A 17704-nucleotide genomic window follows, 5' to 3' on the forward strand; every position below is an offset into this window, starting at 1 on the left:
ACATGAACTCACTTCAACACAAAATAGGCCTGCGGCAATTATGCAATTCACCCAGCAACATTCTAACCAGCAGCAAACAGTAAACACACGCTCTAACAACCTATAGCAGGGCCATAATATATACTCAGCAAACCAGTTAAGAAAGCAAACTTAAAGCTTGCTTTTGCAATCCTGAGGTCTAGGCCTTGCACATGCTAGCAAGAGCTCTACCCCAGGCCTCAGGCTGATTATGAAATAACCATTTTAAGAAAATATACAAGAATGTGTTCTGACCCACCAAAAATACCTCACCTGAAATTTAAACAAAATTCACATTTTATTTAGATTGAAATAAACTATACAAAATTCATTTTATTCACCAAAAATAACAGCAATATCTTCTGTATTATTTTTAGATAAACCACAAAACATTTATTTCTGGAGGTTTTGCTTATAAATCAAGACAAGACAGTAGACATAATCATGTAAAGAGAAGACGGAAACAGACGGTTGCCTATACGGATGGCCTCTGGCCTGTCTTCCCATGAAGCAGAAGTGAAGAGCAAACAGCCTATGAAGATGTAGGCTCAGCAGGCACATAAGCAGCAACAGTCGGATGAGGAGCAACAGGGCCTGGCTCTGCCGTTCCGACTTTGACTTGTTCCTCTGAGGTTCTTCGGCCCTGACAGAAGACACACAGAAGGCTGCTCCTTACTTCCTGTGACTGCCCGTTACAAGCTGATCTGTTGTTTTGCTTTTGCAGTCCTGAATGAGGCTAGAGCCTAGTGCTTGCACATGCTAGGCAAGCACTCCACACTAAGCTCCACCCCAGTCCTCACTTGTACTTTGAAACAGGCTCTCACTATATAATCCAGGCTGGCCTAAAACTTGTTATCCTCATGCCTCTGCCTTCCAAGTGCTGCTACCACAGATTTGAAACACCTATAACTCCAAAAGCCAATGGTGTATTTCATCATGACACATTATAAAATGCATTTCTCTCACAAAGTTCATTTTCCAAAGACCTGATAACTTAATAACTGACAACTAGATGGACAGTGATAATGTCATATCTAAAATGACTTAAAAACAAAGATTTATTTATTTATGTATATGAGTATACTGTTGCTCTCTTCAGACACACCAGAAGAGGGCATCGGATCCCATTACAGATGGTTGTGAGCCACCACGTGGTTTCTGGGAATTGAACTCAGGACCTCTGGAAAAGCAGTCAGTGCTCTAAACCACTGAGTCATCTCTCCAGCCCCTAAAATGACTTAACTAAATCATTTCCAGAGTGCCACTAGCAGAGACACATCTTGGTACTCCCAATGCCAACTTCTGGAAGAACAGACAGGTATTGAAAGCCTGAGAGTTCAAACGGGCCATTTAAAGATGTGGATTAGCAACAGTTAATGGTGTGTTAAACTGGGGTCTATCAGCAAGTTATTAACTGGCCTACTATACCTTACAGCTTTCCTTCCAAACAGCAAAATAAGACAATAGCCATTTAAAAAATCTTTTAGGTATTTTCAATGGTTTCTGAATTATTTGTAGGAAGCTCTGATTTATTTGTATAGAGTTTGATGTATGTGTCCACCATTAAATCTAAATCATGTTTTATATCAAAATTTATGTTAAGAAGAGCCAAATTGCTTGACCTCTGGTCTGTCAGAGTGTTCCGCAAGTATGCTTTGAGACGTTTCCGTCCATTTTCATAGCGCTCATTCTCAACTTTCATCACAGGGAGAATACACAGGACCTTCAGCAAAGCATATACATTAGGGAAAAACTTGATGTCAGGAAGATGGAGGGCTTCATAAATGGTGGACGGAAGCTCAATATCTTTTCCTCTGTGTTTCCACTTGATTCTCCAACAGTGAAGCTCGGCAGAGAGAGTGTCAGGATTGGGGAGGTCGCTTCTGTACATGTCAGCGTGGTGCTCTTCTGATGTGTTGAATTTGAGCTGCCCCATCACTGAGGGTACCAGAGACAGGCATTTCAGAGCTTTGAGATGCTGCTCAGAGAAAATGTCTTTAAGTTCCTGAATAATGTGCTCTACTGTTGGAACACTGAGAGTGTCCTTATAGTAACTCTCAGAGGTCAGCTGAGATTCCAGGTTACCTTGCTGGGCTCTCCGGAACTTCCCTGGGAGTTTCATTTGAATGTCAAGTTTGGTTGCTAAATTTGTGGCTTCCTCAAACCAAAACTCATGATAAACTTCAATATTTTCCATCACTTCGTTAAGTGAATGCAGTACGGCAGTCAAGCTGCTGGCTGCAAAGAAGACATCAGAGGTTTGTCCCTGGAGATTCTTCCCAAAAGCTCTTGTAAAAGATAACACATTTTTAAGAACAACAATGGTAACAATGAAATCAAAATCTGTTACTGCACTACAGAGTACAAATGCTCGTCCAGCTATATAGTTATTCCACCTAATATTTGTGTCACTATTTATTATACCATCTAAACATAAGACAAGTGCTTGTAAGAGATCCACTAAGATTTCAAAGGCATCATGCCTGCCTGTCCACTGGGAATGACAAATTTCCTTCAGTTCTTTAGCCCGTTCTTCACTATTCTGAAAAAGAACAGAAATTACATTGTCAAGTTCTAAAAGCAGCTGTGGTGATCGATGGAAAAAAGAACAGACTTCCTCAATGGTCCCTAAAGCCACGGACACCCCGATCACAGGGACAGATTTTGCCAACCATGCATTTAAGGCACAGGAAGAACAGAGGGTGTAGACAGCCTGGGGATATTTTTCTAAAAGTCTTGAAGCAACAACTTTCATTTTGGAAGAAAATCCACTGGACACAATGTAAGCCTGACCACGACAATACTCCATATTCAGTCCCCATTTCTCAGTTATTGTAGTGTGAAATTTTACAGCCAAAATCTCTGCATCAGCTTCATACGGCAGAAATCCTACAAACTCCTCTCTTAGGTTATGAGCGTCATCGACAAACCTCACCAGCACAGGCAGGTGCTCCTCTCCTGCTATGTCTACCACATCGTCTGTGATAATGGAAAAGAAGTGTGAGTCCCTCACTTCCCTGAGTGTCTCCTCCCGAATGCAGCTCTCACAGATCTCCAGCATCTGCCTCTGCTGAGTTTTAGAGCAGAATAACGTGTTGACCGCTGTTGTCTCAAAGCGCTTCCTCAGGACCTCTTCTCCAGAATTGATGCGGCACTCCAGGAGTGCCTGGAAGTTATCTGGAGCAAAGAGACCCTCCGGGATCTCGTCAGCCTCGTGCCCATCCAAGGGAATGTTCTGCTTTCCCATGAGAATCAGAATCTCAAATAACGATTTGAGGTACTCTTTGTTCTCCTTCTCTTCAAGGGTTAAAGGCAACACATTTCCATCCTGCTGGTTCCCCACTTCTGCACTGGGGTTCTGAGCATTGCTGTTAGTTTCCTGTTCTTGTTCAGAAGTTTCCTCAACTGGAAAACAAAAAGTTAGTTTCACAAACAGACTCATGAAGAACCACAAAAGACAAAACAAATTACAATTTTGATTGGGTAAATATTTAAAATTCACAAACTCATTCATTCACCATTAACAGAACATCAACAGAGTAGGACACAAAAATAAGTAAGAGACAAATGCTACAGACAAATCTTAATAAACATAAACACTGTTACAAAACAGGAATAATTTTTAATAAACTCACAAGGCATTTCACAAACTATTAACATGAATGACAGAAAGTCCATGCCATGAGAAAAAGGAAGGTGAGGAGGACAAAAATATTCCTATAGGCACTGTGGCCAGCATTATACAGGTATCACGTTACTTTATTTAGGAAGATGGTATCACTCCCATTGACAAATAAGGACAGTAAATAACTTCCCCAAGGCCACAGACCCAGTTACAAGGATAGAAATGAAACCCACTAACTAGAGAGACACCACTTCTGTCTAACTGCTTTTAAGTCACACTTTCTATATGTAAGACAGTTCTATAAAACCAGATAATACCCAGCACTTGGGAGACAGAGGCAGGCGAATTTCTAGTTCGAGGCCAGCCTGGTCTACAGAGTGAGTTCCAGGACAGCCAGGGCTATACAGAGAAACCCTGTCTCGAAAAAAACCCAAAAATAAATAAAATAAAATAAAATAAAATAAAATAAAATAAAATAAAATAAAATAAAATAAAATAAAATAAAATAAAACCAGGTAACATAGATTCATGATGGGGTGGGGCTAATGTTAGAATATTAGCCAGCTCAGCCTAGTCTCTTCATATTTGGGTAGGGAAAGTATTCTGTCTACAGTCATGCAGGTCAATAATGGCTCCAGGAAAAATAATTAAAATCTGAAGAACCATTAAAAAAACAAATTCTTATAGTCTAGGTCTATGAGAAAGCCACCAAAAATTATATAGCATCACTGAGAAAATGTCTGTAGTGGTTTGAATAGGAGTAGTTCCCATAGATTCATATGTTTGAATACTTGGTCATAGGGATTGCTGCTATTAGGAGGTATAGCCTTATTGCATTAGGTGTGCCCTTGTTGGAGGAAATGTGTCACTGTTGGGGTGGGGACTTAGAGGTAGTATGAACTCAAGCCACACCCAGCATAGCATGACAGTTTCCTTCTGCTGCCCGTGGATCAAGATGTAGAATTCTTGGCTCCTCTAGCACCATGTCTGCGTACATGCTGCCAATCTTTCTGCCATGATCATGGACTGAACCTCTGAACTGTAAGCTAGCCCCAGTTAAATGCTGTCCTTTATAAAAGTGGCGATCAGAGTCTCTTCATAGACACAGAACCCTAACCAAGAGAACAGCTGACCAGGAGGCTGCCATTTGACAATGCAATGAGTATGGAGGACATAGGCAGGGAAGGCACAGCAGCTGGCTGCTGTACAAACTCCAGTCACTAAGGTGGCAGAGACAAGCAGGCTCCCTGATACAGAGCCAAGTCGTGTGACTGGGACTGTGCAAGCTGTGCATCTAGGCATCCCAGGCTCTCAGAGCTCAGCAGGGCTCAGGGAAGCCAGGGAGGCTCCCTCCCCTAGCCATCCTCTCATATCCACCCAGGAAGAAAGGCTAACCTGGATGCCTGCCTGCCTTCCTTGCTATCCTCCCCTCCCCTCCCCTCCCCTCTGCCCTCCTTTACACCTTCACTTCCAATCACTGAGCTCAGAGTTCAGCGAGTCTGAATGCTGTATGCTCTCCTCTGGCTCACCTGCTAAACACCTTAGGCTATCAGAATCCCTAACGACATCTAAATGAATGGTTATTTCAATCTAGCAGCTTGTGTTATACTATTCTATGTCTGCATAGAATACCTTCCTGTCTTTCTTTGCTGGTTTGTTTCCTCATCTATAAAGGAAAGCACTATTATTTATCATGGAGCTACTGTGAATATCAAATAAAGCACCAGAAGGATAGAATGGTATCAATCAAAATGCATGTCTGTAGTAGCAAGAGAAGATAAAGGAGAAATGGGGTCAAGTAAGTGGTAAGAACAGAAACAACTTCTAGGTTCACCTTCTAATGGCACAGCTTACACATCAGCACATACAAACTTTGTAACCATGACACCCAATGCACCAACTGCCTTCACAGTGTTTATTCCTTAAGCCAAGAAATAATTATGGACCGCAAGATACATGGGTGTAATTGGACTGGCTGGCTTTACTGGAGCCTTTCCTTCCCTACCGGGACACACTGCGGTCTGCCACTACTACCACTCATCAAGAGCACCTTGAGGGCAGAAGGCCCTCCCTCAGTGCTCTGTAACAGCAATATGCGTAGCACAGCAATCCCAAGCAAAGACAGAATCAACTAAGACTGTAGTCTCTAATAATTCCAGGCTGCAGGATAGAGCCAACCACTCTTTTACATTCACTCTCTAGGGAGGCTGCAGAAATAAAACATATTTAGTTGTTCTTACCAGGTCAAGGCCTTCTTAAAAGGCCTTGAGAAGCTGAGCCATTAACACTATCACTTACTTTTTTTCTGTTTCAGAGTCCTGATTTCATCTTCACTCTAAAAAAGAAGAAAACGTTTTAAGAAAATCACTTCTAGTAAATCTTTTGAGGAAAACATTTCTCCTTCAAGAGTTTGAGGGGTTCTGTTACTGTTGTATTCCAGGCAGGTCTTAAACTCACTAAATTAACTGAGGATGACGTTAAACATCAGATTCTCTTGCTTTCATCTCTTAGGTGCTGGCTTCTGTGGTGCTAGGAATTGAACCCAGGACTTGGTGCTTGTTATACAAGTACTATAATCAAGTAATCATCATCCTTAGCTCCAAAGAACATCAATTCCCATGGAATAAATTCTTCAAACAGATGATAGGGAACCAAAACTATGTAATGTGCTCATGATTCCGAGCTAAAGTCAAGTACTAGAAGAGAAAGCACATGTTCTTTAGCCTACTTTCTCCCTGAGTATCCTAACTAGACGAATGTGTAGTAAGTAATAAGCGAGATGAAGGTACAACACACGTAGCATCAGATTCAAGAGGACACAGCAGACTCCTCTTCCAAATCTAGCCTTAAAGATGTCACAAAACAAGAAGCCTGCTGCATCACAGAACCTACACACACACACAAAAAAATGAGAAGTGCCTAGAAGCAGAAAGTGACAGCATTAGTTCAGAAGAGAAATAAGTACAGAGTTACTCTATGTGCCCTAAACCTACAATCACAGGTAGACTGAGAAAGAATTCCAGACTTGTCTTTTACTCTCCCCTCAAGGCTCTCCATAATACTACCAAACACTACCATCTGTGGCAGAACAACAGTACCAACGAGAGCCTCAGACAGCACCATTATCTGACGACAGCTCTGGACACTGCTACTAACAAGAAACATTAGCAGGCTGGTTAGCTGGAACAGTCCCTCCTAATCCAGAGGAGCACTTAAGGCAGGCCAAATGGAAGTTGCCTGCCATGAAAGGCAGTTAGGGATGCAACAGCTGCAAACCTGAAAAGGCAGAGCTCTTCACTGTGGGACGGAGTACTCAAGCTGGTGCAGAGGACTGCCATGCAAGGGTCAGCACTCACCCACAACAATGCCGGAGAAAAAGAAAAACAAACTAAGTGTGATGGATTAAGTCACAAGACATAAATAAATGGTCAACAAACTGGGTAATAAAGGAAGCAAAAATATACTATGGCACTTGTTATTAAAGTGTGGTGGTGCTTAAGATTGAAGCCTGCCCTGCAAATGCCAGGCAAGCACTGTATTAGACTACGTCTATTAGACTACATGTAAATGTCTACAATAAAAAACCTTAGGAAGCCTTCAGGAAGAGGAGAATCAGGAGAGCACTATACATCAACAACAACGGAGACTTACAAGATTCTCTATGCATCACTTAATGTTTGAAAAAAAAAATCGAGGTTTTAAAAACAAAACAAGTCGTAGTTAAAGAACTAGGAGAGATTACAACAAAATACTGCCAGCTAAGCAGGGAGAACATCACACCTTCAAACTGGCTTGGGGTATATACTCGTGAGCCAAAACATTCAGGAAACTAAAACAAACAAACAAACCTTAAAAAAAAAGTATGCCCCCCAAATCAAGAGAACACTAGAAAAATAAACAAGTACAGTAAGTGCTGATTAGCTACTGTCGCCAAAACACTGCTGAAGTACGGAAGGAACAGAGAAAGCAAAGCACTAAAAAATTCTAGATGAAGATCACAAACTTTTGGAAACAAAATTAAACCACAAAAAGGGAGAGAAAAGGGAGGAAGTAGACAAGTAAAGGAATCCGCCCCACACCCATCCCATTCTGTGAGGACGTCAATGAATCCCACTGAACTCTCAGGAGCAGTGTCTATAACAGACAAGGTTTTCTTGAAACAACCAAACCAAACCAAACCAAATCAAAAACTCCCACCCCTTAAAAAAAAACAAAAAAAAAAACAACCAACCCCTACCCCTCAAATAATCAAACCAAACTAACAACCCCTACCCCCAAAACAAAACAAAACCAAAAAAAAAAAAAAAAAAAAAAACCCAAAAAACTAAAACCAAACCAAACCAACCAACCCTCTGAAGAGCTAACAGGATCTTGTCTTCAAAACCAGATTAAGAGAGGAGCTAAGCCTGTAAGCTGGCTTAGCAGGTGTCTTACAAATCCCAGGGCTCCCAAGGTAGGAGAGACCAATTCCTAAAATGTGTCCTCTGGTTTCCATACACATAGCATGGCATATGTGTGTGCACACTAATAATTATACAAATTGAACCAACCCAAACAAAAGGGTCTTGATAGTAGCAATGTGTCAGTAATTGTGTTCACCCAAGGTCAACAAAACATAGGTCTATTTTGGCTATCAAGTCTAAAAGGCAGCAGAAGATTATGAAAGCACATATGAGTAAAGCATACAACATGCAAAACTCTTTAAACTTTTTCTAGAACCTGTCAAAAATAATAGTGAAATCCTGATCTCTGAAACAATCCAGATCTCCATTTCTAATACTTTCCTTTTATTTCTTTGTGCTGAATTCTGGAAACACGGCAGTTTTTTCTCCTTGCTACCAAGCTCAGGAAAGCTCTGAGCTAGTGGCCTGTAATCAACAGCACACATCTACCCCAACTCAACAACTAACAATGGTTATATTTCGAGAAGCTTTTTCAGTTTAACTAACAGTTAGACAGACTAACTCTTAATAAGCATAGCATTGGTTTCCTAGCATGCTACCTGTGAGATGCAGAATAACTTGGAGAAATTGTTAACAAATGCGTCCACACTTGTTTAATAGGATTATGGAGATGAGAAAGCTGGAGAGCCAGACATACCAATTCTTTTATTCGTTTTCTGTGTCTGCTATGTGGATTGTTCAAATGACTGGTAAGGTCAAATATTGTTGGTATTGCATTATCTCGGAGAACTGTTCGATAAGGACTCTGAAAAAGAAAATATATCAAAATTCAGAGATGGTCTTTCAAAAAAAAGTAAATAAAATTCTACACTAATGACTTCCCCAGTACTTCTTTACCTGTCTCTAAAGTACAGACTTGAAAAATTCACTACCCTTCTGGAAATCATAGCTGTTCTGCCCTTCCATGAGCTACCAAATCTACAGGAATCACATCTCCCAAATTATCTATGCCCTTCTGAATTCAATCACAATGCTCCCTCCTTACCTGCTGTTCATCCCACTGCCGTTGTTAGTATCAGGAAATTTCAAAACACAGTAAAAATAACATTAAATTGACCAATGACTCTCTTAAAGGCTCTAGTTAAATTAACTCACTTTTTAGACCCCAGTTTCTTTTTTGAAAGAGAGTCAGGTGAAGCTCAACTCAACATTTTCCAGAATGAAACAATAAGCCAAGTATAACAAAATCACAATTCTACCACCATTCAACCAGGCATTTCTAAACGCCATTCTTGTCCCAATGATCTTATTACTGGAGAAGAGACTTTCTCTGCCCTGTTACTTGTGCCTTGCTGGAATTCCAGCTGGACTCAAACCTACACAGTGACAGCCTTCCACAGTGAGCCAAGAGGAAGCTGGGACAACAAGAAATTAATTAAGGAGAGTAACTTATAAATAACTATTATTCATGCTCTCTAATCCAAAGAGACAGTGGCTTTTATTTCTCCCTTCAGTTACAATGAAAAACACAAAGCACACTTTATTTGAAGAACTTTTGGTACTAGTGATTTCAAAGCTGACGTCTGAAAAATGATCTCTCTAAATGTTTTCGCCTTGATAAGGGAGATTAGGAAGATAGCACAGGAAAATATATCTATGTAGAACAGTCTCCCTGGGTTCAATTCAAAGAGATGCTGAAATTCTCAGGAAGAACTGCTACTCAGAGTCAGTGTTTTCTAATTCAATCCCACACATCACAGAGGACAAAAGGAAGTCTCAATTTATTATTATTACTATATTTAATTTTTGGTATGTTGGGACATGGTCTCACTATATTTGCTCAGATGGACCTTAACCAATAATCCCATCTACCTCTGCCTCCTGACTGCTGGAATTACAGGTATGAGCCATGATGCCAAGCTGAAATGCAATTTCTTAGTGATACTCTACTTCTATGCTGGACTAGGAACTCTGAGTCACCAGAAAGTTTGAGTTGGGATTGGTTATGGACAAAGCTACAGAGGAAAGGAAACTCTGATTCCCCAAGTTTTTCCACTTTCTCACTAAGCCAAAGTCTCAAAATAAACACAGTCAACATCAAATGGCTGAGTGATTGGGGGAGGGATAAGACATTCTAAACAGGGCTGGTGAGATGGCTCAGCGGTTAAGAGCACAAACTGCTTTTCTGAAGGTCCTGAGTTCAAATCCCAGCAACCACACGATGGCTCACAACCATCTGTAATGAGATCTGACGCCCTCTTCTGGTCTGTCTAAAGACAGCTACAGTGTACTTACATATAATAATAAATCTTTAAAAAAAAAAAAGACATTCTAAACAATTAAAAAAATTTAAATCTAGCAGACAAAGCAAAGATAAGAAAATCTAGAGTGTGAATGACAAATGGGCCATTCTTAATTTATAAACACACATGTCAAAAGATTATATTTAACTAACATGAACAATTTTAACTCCATATAAGGTTTACTCTTTGGCAATTTAAAGGAACTACACTGATCTTACTCTAGCATCAAAGATAATAAAAATTGTGGTTTTGGCAGAACTACTCATGTATGTTAACAAGATCTTAAATGCCAAACTAATGAAGCCAAAGGGCTTACATATTTTAATACAATTATTGTACAAGCTGGCTTTGAACAAGCTGCTTGTTCTACACATACAGAAAAAAACATTTCTCACATTTGGGTTAATTTATTTAAGATGAAAGAATCTTTTGGGAATTAAAAAAGAAAAACTAGCTAATCTTTCTGATATATATTCTGAATGAAGTCAGCTACAATAGTGAGCTATATTTTAAAAATTCCAAATTAATCTCTTTGAAATTACACGTTAAGAGATATTTACTGAACTAACATTTAAAAAAAGTAAGGCTTGTATATTTTAAAATAATTTGTGATATTTTACTGGATGTCAAGAACACAAAAGTAGTTTGCCTTTTACACATATGAGACCTTTTGGCTGATGAGTATTACACTTGTAATAAAACAAGGCAAAAAAAAAAAATTCCCTCAAGTATTTGTGATTAAATTGTTGAACCAGAATTGGCTCACCTCCCAATGACTTCACAAGTATCTGCTTCAATTAATATTGAGAAATAAAATAACCCAATCATTCTTTAGTTTTCTGATGCCTCTGCAAAATGCATCTGAAAAAAAATATCAAAATAAATTGCTGCACAGTAATATATAGTGTACCTTCAAGTCAAGTTTATTTCCATACCAAACCTAACATAATATGTTAGTTTTACTCAAGTAAGAACACTAAGGATTTACAAGCTCTTCCTTATTAGTTTCTATAGTGGTTCATACATGTCAATCACATCTGCCTGGCTCTGGCTTTTATGAATCATAGCAATAACAGAATCCAAGAGCATTAGAAATCTTAAGATTTCAAAAAGGCTACCTGATTTCATATCTTTAAAAATCAAGGCCAAGAAGGGAAAAGTCAGGATAGGAGAATATTTTTCATGTTACTTGTATGATACTGACTCTTGTTTTAGCTAGCCTTTCAAAATTAAATAGCAGAAACAAAACAAGTGTTGCTTCTTAAGAGGACATTCAAATCATAAACACAAAGACAATGGTCTAGGTGAGACTGTCATTCACAAAAATGCTCTAGAGAGGGACGGGCTGACTCAGTGGTAGGGCGCCTGCCTAATACGGGAGACTCTAGGTTCTATCCCCAGAACCACAGTAAAGAAACAAAACTCTAGAAAAATTGCTTGAGACATATACGCATAGTATTATACACTTATATTTCTATACACTAAAAAGTTGTTACCTCTAGTGAAGAGGGATGGGACATCAGGAACTGAAGGGTTAAAAAAAAAATCACGTTTTTGAGAACAAGTTATCAAACTCCAAACTATCTTCAACTTAAACAGCAGAGTATAGGTAGACATTCCAATAATAGATAAAAAAAATTACACTGCAAACCAGACACTGTAGGAGAGAAAAGAAGCCAAGCTGGCTATTACTTACAGTTCTACAGATCATAGAGGTCTCAAAGTGTTTGGCACATAGTCGATAATGTTTATTTAGTTGATCAGGTGTTTTATCTTCTAAGTCTGCTCTCCTACAGTTCTCAACCCACTTCTGGCATCTATAAATAAAGCCAAAATATAATTATGAAATATAAACTCAAACTTTAAATTTTGGCATCTGGGCTGGGCATAGTGGTACACACCTATACTCTTAGTACTTGGGAGGTTGAGGCAGGAAGACTCTAGATTTGAGACAAATCTAAGCTATATTAAAGAGTTTGTTTCAGCCGGGCAGTGGTGGCGCACACCTTTAATCCCAGCACTTGGGAGACAGAGGTGGCAGATTTCTGAGTTCGAGGTTAGCCTGGTCTATAGAGTGAGTTCCAGGACAGCCAGGGTTACACAGAGACACCCTGTCTGAGGGCTGGGGGCTGGGGGTGGGGAGTGGAGGGTAGGGGGTATGGGGGAGTCTGTTTCAAAACATAATTAATTCATGCTAGGCACGGTAGTGCATGCCTTTAATCCCAGTACCTGAAAAGCAGAAGAAGGGAGATACCAATGAGTTCCAAGCCAGGCAAGGTTACATACTGAGACCTCAAAAATCCAAATTTAGTTTTAAGGCAAATATGTATTATTAAGAATGGATTTCTGAGCCAAGTGTAAATCTCTGAGTTTCAGGCCAACCTGGTCTATAGAGTGAGTTTCAGGATAGCCAGCCAGGGCTACATACACAGAAACCCTGTATTGAAAAACCAACCCACTTCCCCCCCACTCCCCCACCCCCACCCCATCCCCAAAGAAGGAGGAAGAAGAGGAAAAATGGATTCCTGCTATACAGATCTATAACACAGATTAGCTGATTAATAATACAATCAGAATTGAAAGAAACGTTTGAAGTCATTTAGAATAAACCCTTCAAACTACAAAGTTAGAAAGTAACTTGCTCAGGCAAGACATCTAGAAACTGGTGAGAACTCAACTATTGGCAGCACAGAGAGCCACTCAACATCAAGGCCAACAGCCTAACAACTCCTTCACTATTTCACCCTGAGCTAATGAAACAGCACGAGCACTGCAGAGGTAGGAAGTATATGTTCTACAAACAACTAGTGTACCTCATAAGTATGAAGGACATAACCATTTGCCTTATTACAATCATGATCTAGTCCGCGTAATATATGTACAAATGCAAAAGCAGGCTTCAAGAAGAGAGACAGCATCTGTACACTCCATTATATAGAAAAGTATAGAAGATGCTAATCAAGGTAAACACATGTTTAGTGCTTAAGATTTCAGAAAAACAAATAGCAATGTTTACTAAGCACTTATTAAGAGCCCAAGTCTTTCCAAAGGTGAGTATAGATCAAGAAATAAAGAATTAAGATATTTGAGTAATTCCCTGACCGTTCGTTAAAACTAGATCTTTCCCTCATTCCAAGGTAAGAAAAACAAAAGTTCTGCCATGGAAAAAGTATCACAAGTTTGAGAGCAAATTCATGTTCTACTTATATATTATACTGTATTATAAAATGGATATATGTTGTTACAAGTATAATATATATTAACATACTCATATATATCCTCTTAGATCTTTTATTTTTGAGACAGGGTCTCATTAAGTATCCCTGGCTGGCCTTAACTGCCTCTGCTTCCAGGAGTACCAGGATTAAAGATGTGCACCACTACACCCAGTACCTCTAAGTCTTACTATTTTAACCCTGGTACACACCCTGACACTTAATTCCACTCTTAAATATGTGAAACCACAGCTACTATTATGATCTTCATATCTAAAACTAAAACCATATACCTAAATTATATACCATTTCATTTAGCTAAGTATTATATTACTCAGTAACCATGACTAAGGTATCAATATTTTAATATTTTACAGTTATGGTTATAAACATTCTGCTTCAAAAAACAATTATTAGCCACAAAAATATCTTACTATGAAATAGTTCACCAAAGTACTACAGTTACATTTTTAAATTATTAATCTCTGGAGATCCCACACACAGATACAGCTGTCCACAGTATCTCTAAGGTAAAGTGTTTTGATACCAACAGCAACTCAAGAACGGAGTATGGGACAGAAAAGTCCAAGTGATTAACCCTATGCATTTTCCTATCAAACATCTAGGAATAAATACTGAGAAAGATGTATGTCTCTCTTAAAGACAAACACAGGTACATAGGTTCATAAAAAAACAAAAACAAACTCTAAACGCATTATTTCCCCAAAACTGATTTACTGATTCAACTGAATCCGCAAAAGACGTTTAAAAAACAATTAAAAAAAAAAAAACAACAAAGTAGCTTGAACATCAGTGAAGATATATTTTTTTTCCTTTAAACAATCAGTACTGAGTAAGATATCTTTATGAAGAAATTAAATCTTGACTAGTGATTTCACAACATAAACAAAAATAAATTCCAGGTGACTGTAAATCTAAATATTAAAGACAAAACAAGCTAGGCATGATGGTTCATGTCTATAATTCCAGCACTGAAGAGACTGAAGCAGGAGGATTGCAGCTAGTTCAACGCCTGCCTGGGTTACATAGTCAATTCTAGGCTAGACTGAATGAGACCTTGACTCCAATAAATAAATTAATAAAATATATTTTAAAAGGCCATCAACCACACATCCAAGGTTGATTCAAATATATAAACATACTAATAATAAAGAGATTTAAAACAAAAATCTATGCCAAGCATGGTAGCGTATGCCTTTGATTTCAGCACTTAGAAGCTGATCTCTGAGTCTGAGGCTAGCCTGTTCTACAGAGTAAGTTCCAGGACAACCAGGGCTTCATAGAAAAACCATCTTGGTGGGGGGTGGGGGGGAAGACAAATATTGATGACAATGTAGAAAAAGAGAAAGCAGCCATTTGAAGTCCATTTCCATATGTGGTATGAAGATATTTATATTTCCCCCTGTACAAGGGATAGAACCTAGAACCTCATGTAATGCTAATCACATTCTTTAGTGCTAAACTCCATCCTATGGCTGAAGACATCTCTGCCTGCCCAAGCCCATCAGATATCACATTACAAATCAAACTTATATCTTCTGAACTAATACTCTGATCTTTCTTATGTCAGTAACTGTTTTATGTTAAAAACCTCAGGAGTCTAGGAGAGATGGCTCAGTCGAAGAAAGCACTTACTGTGCAGGTGCCTGTAACTCTAACACTTTGGGCAGTAGAGACAGGAGGATAGCTGGGGTTGACTGAACCTGGCTACAGGGTCAGTCAGATCCTTCCTTAAAGGAGTAAGGCATAACAGAGCAAGACACCAGATGCCCTCTGGCCTCCACATGTACATATGCACACCCTATCCCCATACCCAAACATAATCTCAGAAGTTAGCCTTGACCCTTTTCTCTTATAACCTACATCCAAACTATTAGTAAATCCTGTTGGCATCTTCAAACCTTATCTAAAGGCATCAACTTACCTCTTCACCTTCTATTGACCTGAATTATTGCAACAGTCTTTCCTTGGGCTTCCTGCTTGCATATTTACTTCCCTACAACTAACAAGCAGCCAGAAACCCTGTTAACTCTCCCACTTCACTCAGGATAAACGCCTGGCATGTCTTCCATGAACAATAATTTCCTAAACAATTTTTGTCTCCCATATACACCTCATCAGCAAGCATGCCTTGACTTCACTCTTACTGTTTGCAGATGTTTTCCCAACATATTGCATGGCTGTCCCCTTCCCTAATTCAATTATTTTGTTCAGATTCTGTGGTGAGACTATTTTGTTCTGTTTAAAATAGAAATTGTGTCTCCCTTTTTATACTTTTTAAAAAATGGGTTCATGAGACAAGATCTCACACTACAGCCCAAGCTGGCCTGGAACTTACTTTTAACGCAGCTCCCTGGCTATACTTTTTTTTGGATTCTTTTTTTTCCCCCCCAGAGACAGGGTTTCTCTGTATAGCCCTGGCTGTCCTGGAACTCACTCTGTAGACCAGGGTGGCCTCGAACTCAGAAATCCATCTGCCTCTGCCTCCCAGAGTGCTGGGATTACAGGAGTGCGCCACCACCGCCCAGCTTACTTTTTTTAAAATCTGCTTTTTATGCATGAGTGTTTTGCACTTCGAGCATACCTGGTACACACGAAGGCCAGAAGAGGTTGTGTAATTCCCTGGATCTGAAGTAAAGTCACCTGATGTGAGTTCAGAACCCAGGTCTTCTGTGAGTACAAGGGCTCTTCAGCACTGAGCTATCTTTCCACCTGCTTCCTAGCTAAAAGCCCTTCTAACCTCTGCTGTATTTTTCTTCAGGATAGTTCTCATTATTGGACACACTATTATAAATACTTTACCAATTTCCCAAGACTTAAATGTAATCTCTGAGAGATTTTCATTGGTTCATATTACCTACTCTCATACTCTGACCAACTTCCACCAATTGTCGGCTTTCAATAAATATTTGTTCAACTAATTAATACTATGCTATATTCAGCGCCCGTTGATAGATCTGCTCTCACCGTGGATTAGGTGCTTTCTGTGGTCCGTGACAAAATTCACTCGAGTCACCAGCACCTGATATGAGTACTCCAAACATGGTTAAGCACTGATTTTTAAATGAATGAACCAACAGGAGAGCCCTGAGAACTACCTGCAGCCTATCACATTAAGTCCCTATGATTCTCAAAGTATGACCCAGATTATAAACTACCCCAAGGAAAAGTGAAGTTGCAATACCTATTCCCACGCCCTCACACTCATCCTCTATGACCCCCACAATAACCAAGGGAGACAATGAGTAACGGCCGGCATTTGAACACTGTTGACAAGTCCGAAAGAGGCAGCAGTTGTGACCCGATTTAAGATCAAAGAAAGCAGCTTGACTCCAAACAGAAACTGTCCTCGAAGAGACCGGTGACGCGAGGGAAGGCAGGTCCCCCGGGAACACAGCCCTGGAGTCCTATCCCTTCTTTGACAGCTAAGGAACCGCGTCGGACGACCGAAGGCGCTAAGCGCCCACTTCATCCGCCTTCGCGCCCCCGGGTGGCACCCACTGGGCCGGGTGCCCGCGAGCGCACGTGCGCCGAAGTCCCTGTCGCCTCCGCGCCCCACTCACCTGGCCGGGTCCCGCGGGAACCTGAAGAAGGCCAGGTCAGACTGCGTGCTCTTCCGTGTGCAGTTGGGGGCAGCGCAGAAGTTCGGCATGGTCGTCCGGCCGCCGGCCGGTCCAGCCCTCCCCTCCCCGCCTCGTCAGGGCAGCGCGGCCGCCCCGCGGGGCCGGGGAGGGGAGCTGGGCCGGCCGGCCGGCTCCGCAAGGCCGCGCGCGGAGGAGGGGCTGGCGCGCGAAGCCGCGAGGGGCAGGAGGGGCGCGCGGGCCGAGGCTGGGCTGGGGCCGCGGCTCCACAGTGCTGTATGCGGCCGGGAGGATTTACCGCCGCCGCCGCCGCTGCTGCACCTCCAGCCCGCCCGGGACGCTGCCGCCTCCTTCCCACAATGCACCCCGGCGCTGGAGGGTGCCCTCTCTTCCCTCAGCCCTCCTCTCCCGCCCTCTTTGCAGGCGACCTGCCCCGCGGGTGGGCATGCGCACTCGAGAGCGTTTGGCCGGCTGCGTAGTCTCAATGCACATGCTCACAACCCAATCCGCGCAAGGAAGGAATTGCGCATGCGGCGTA

General features: G+C 40.9%; 1 protein-coding gene across 2 annotated transcripts; it reads right to left on the bottom strand.

Annotated features, from left to right (window-relative positions):
• Window positions 1-297: 297 nt before the first annotated feature.
• Thap12 (THAP domain containing 12) lies at window positions 298-17534 on the bottom strand. Of its 2 annotated transcripts, XM_052158107.1 has the most exons (6): window positions 17149-17534; window positions 12046-12166; window positions 8744-8851; window positions 5942-5978; window positions 2954-3423; window positions 298-2560 (listed from the first exon to the last, which is right to left on the bottom strand). In XM_052158107.1, exons 1-6 carry the CDS (start codon window positions 17235-17237, stop codon window positions 1502-1504), a joined length of 1884 nt encoding a protein of 627 aa, XP_052014067.1. In that variant the 5' UTR covers window positions 17238-17534; the 3' UTR covers window positions 298-1501. The 2 variants fall into 2 exon arrangements, with proteins under 2 accessions (XP_052014067.1, XP_052014058.1); XM_052158098.1 differs by having other exon boundaries at window positions 298-3423.
• Between the last annotated feature and the right edge of the window lie 170 nt (window positions 17535-17704).

The sequence above is a fragment of the Apodemus sylvaticus genome, chromosome 1 (genome assembly GCF_947179515.1).
Source record: "Apodemus sylvaticus chromosome 1, mApoSyl1.1, whole genome shotgun sequence".
Classification (NCBI taxonomy): domain Eukaryota; kingdom Metazoa; phylum Chordata; class Mammalia; order Rodentia; family Muridae; genus Apodemus; species Apodemus sylvaticus.

Bases quoted from the DNA above. Each gene is read 5' to 3' on its own strand.
- Thap12 (XM_052158098.1), bottom strand. From the start codon at position 17,237: ATGCCGAACTTCTGCGCTGCCCCCAACTGCACACGGAAGAGCACGCAG. The intron at 12,167-17,148 runs GTGAGTGGGGCG...CTTTATTTATAG, and splicing joins TTCCCGCGGGACCCGGCCAG to ATGCCAGAAGTGGGTTGAGA. The intron at 3,424-5,941 runs GTAAGTGATAGT...TTTGTTTTCCAG, and splicing joins GACTCTGAAACAGAAAAAAA to TTGAGGAAACTTCTGAACAA.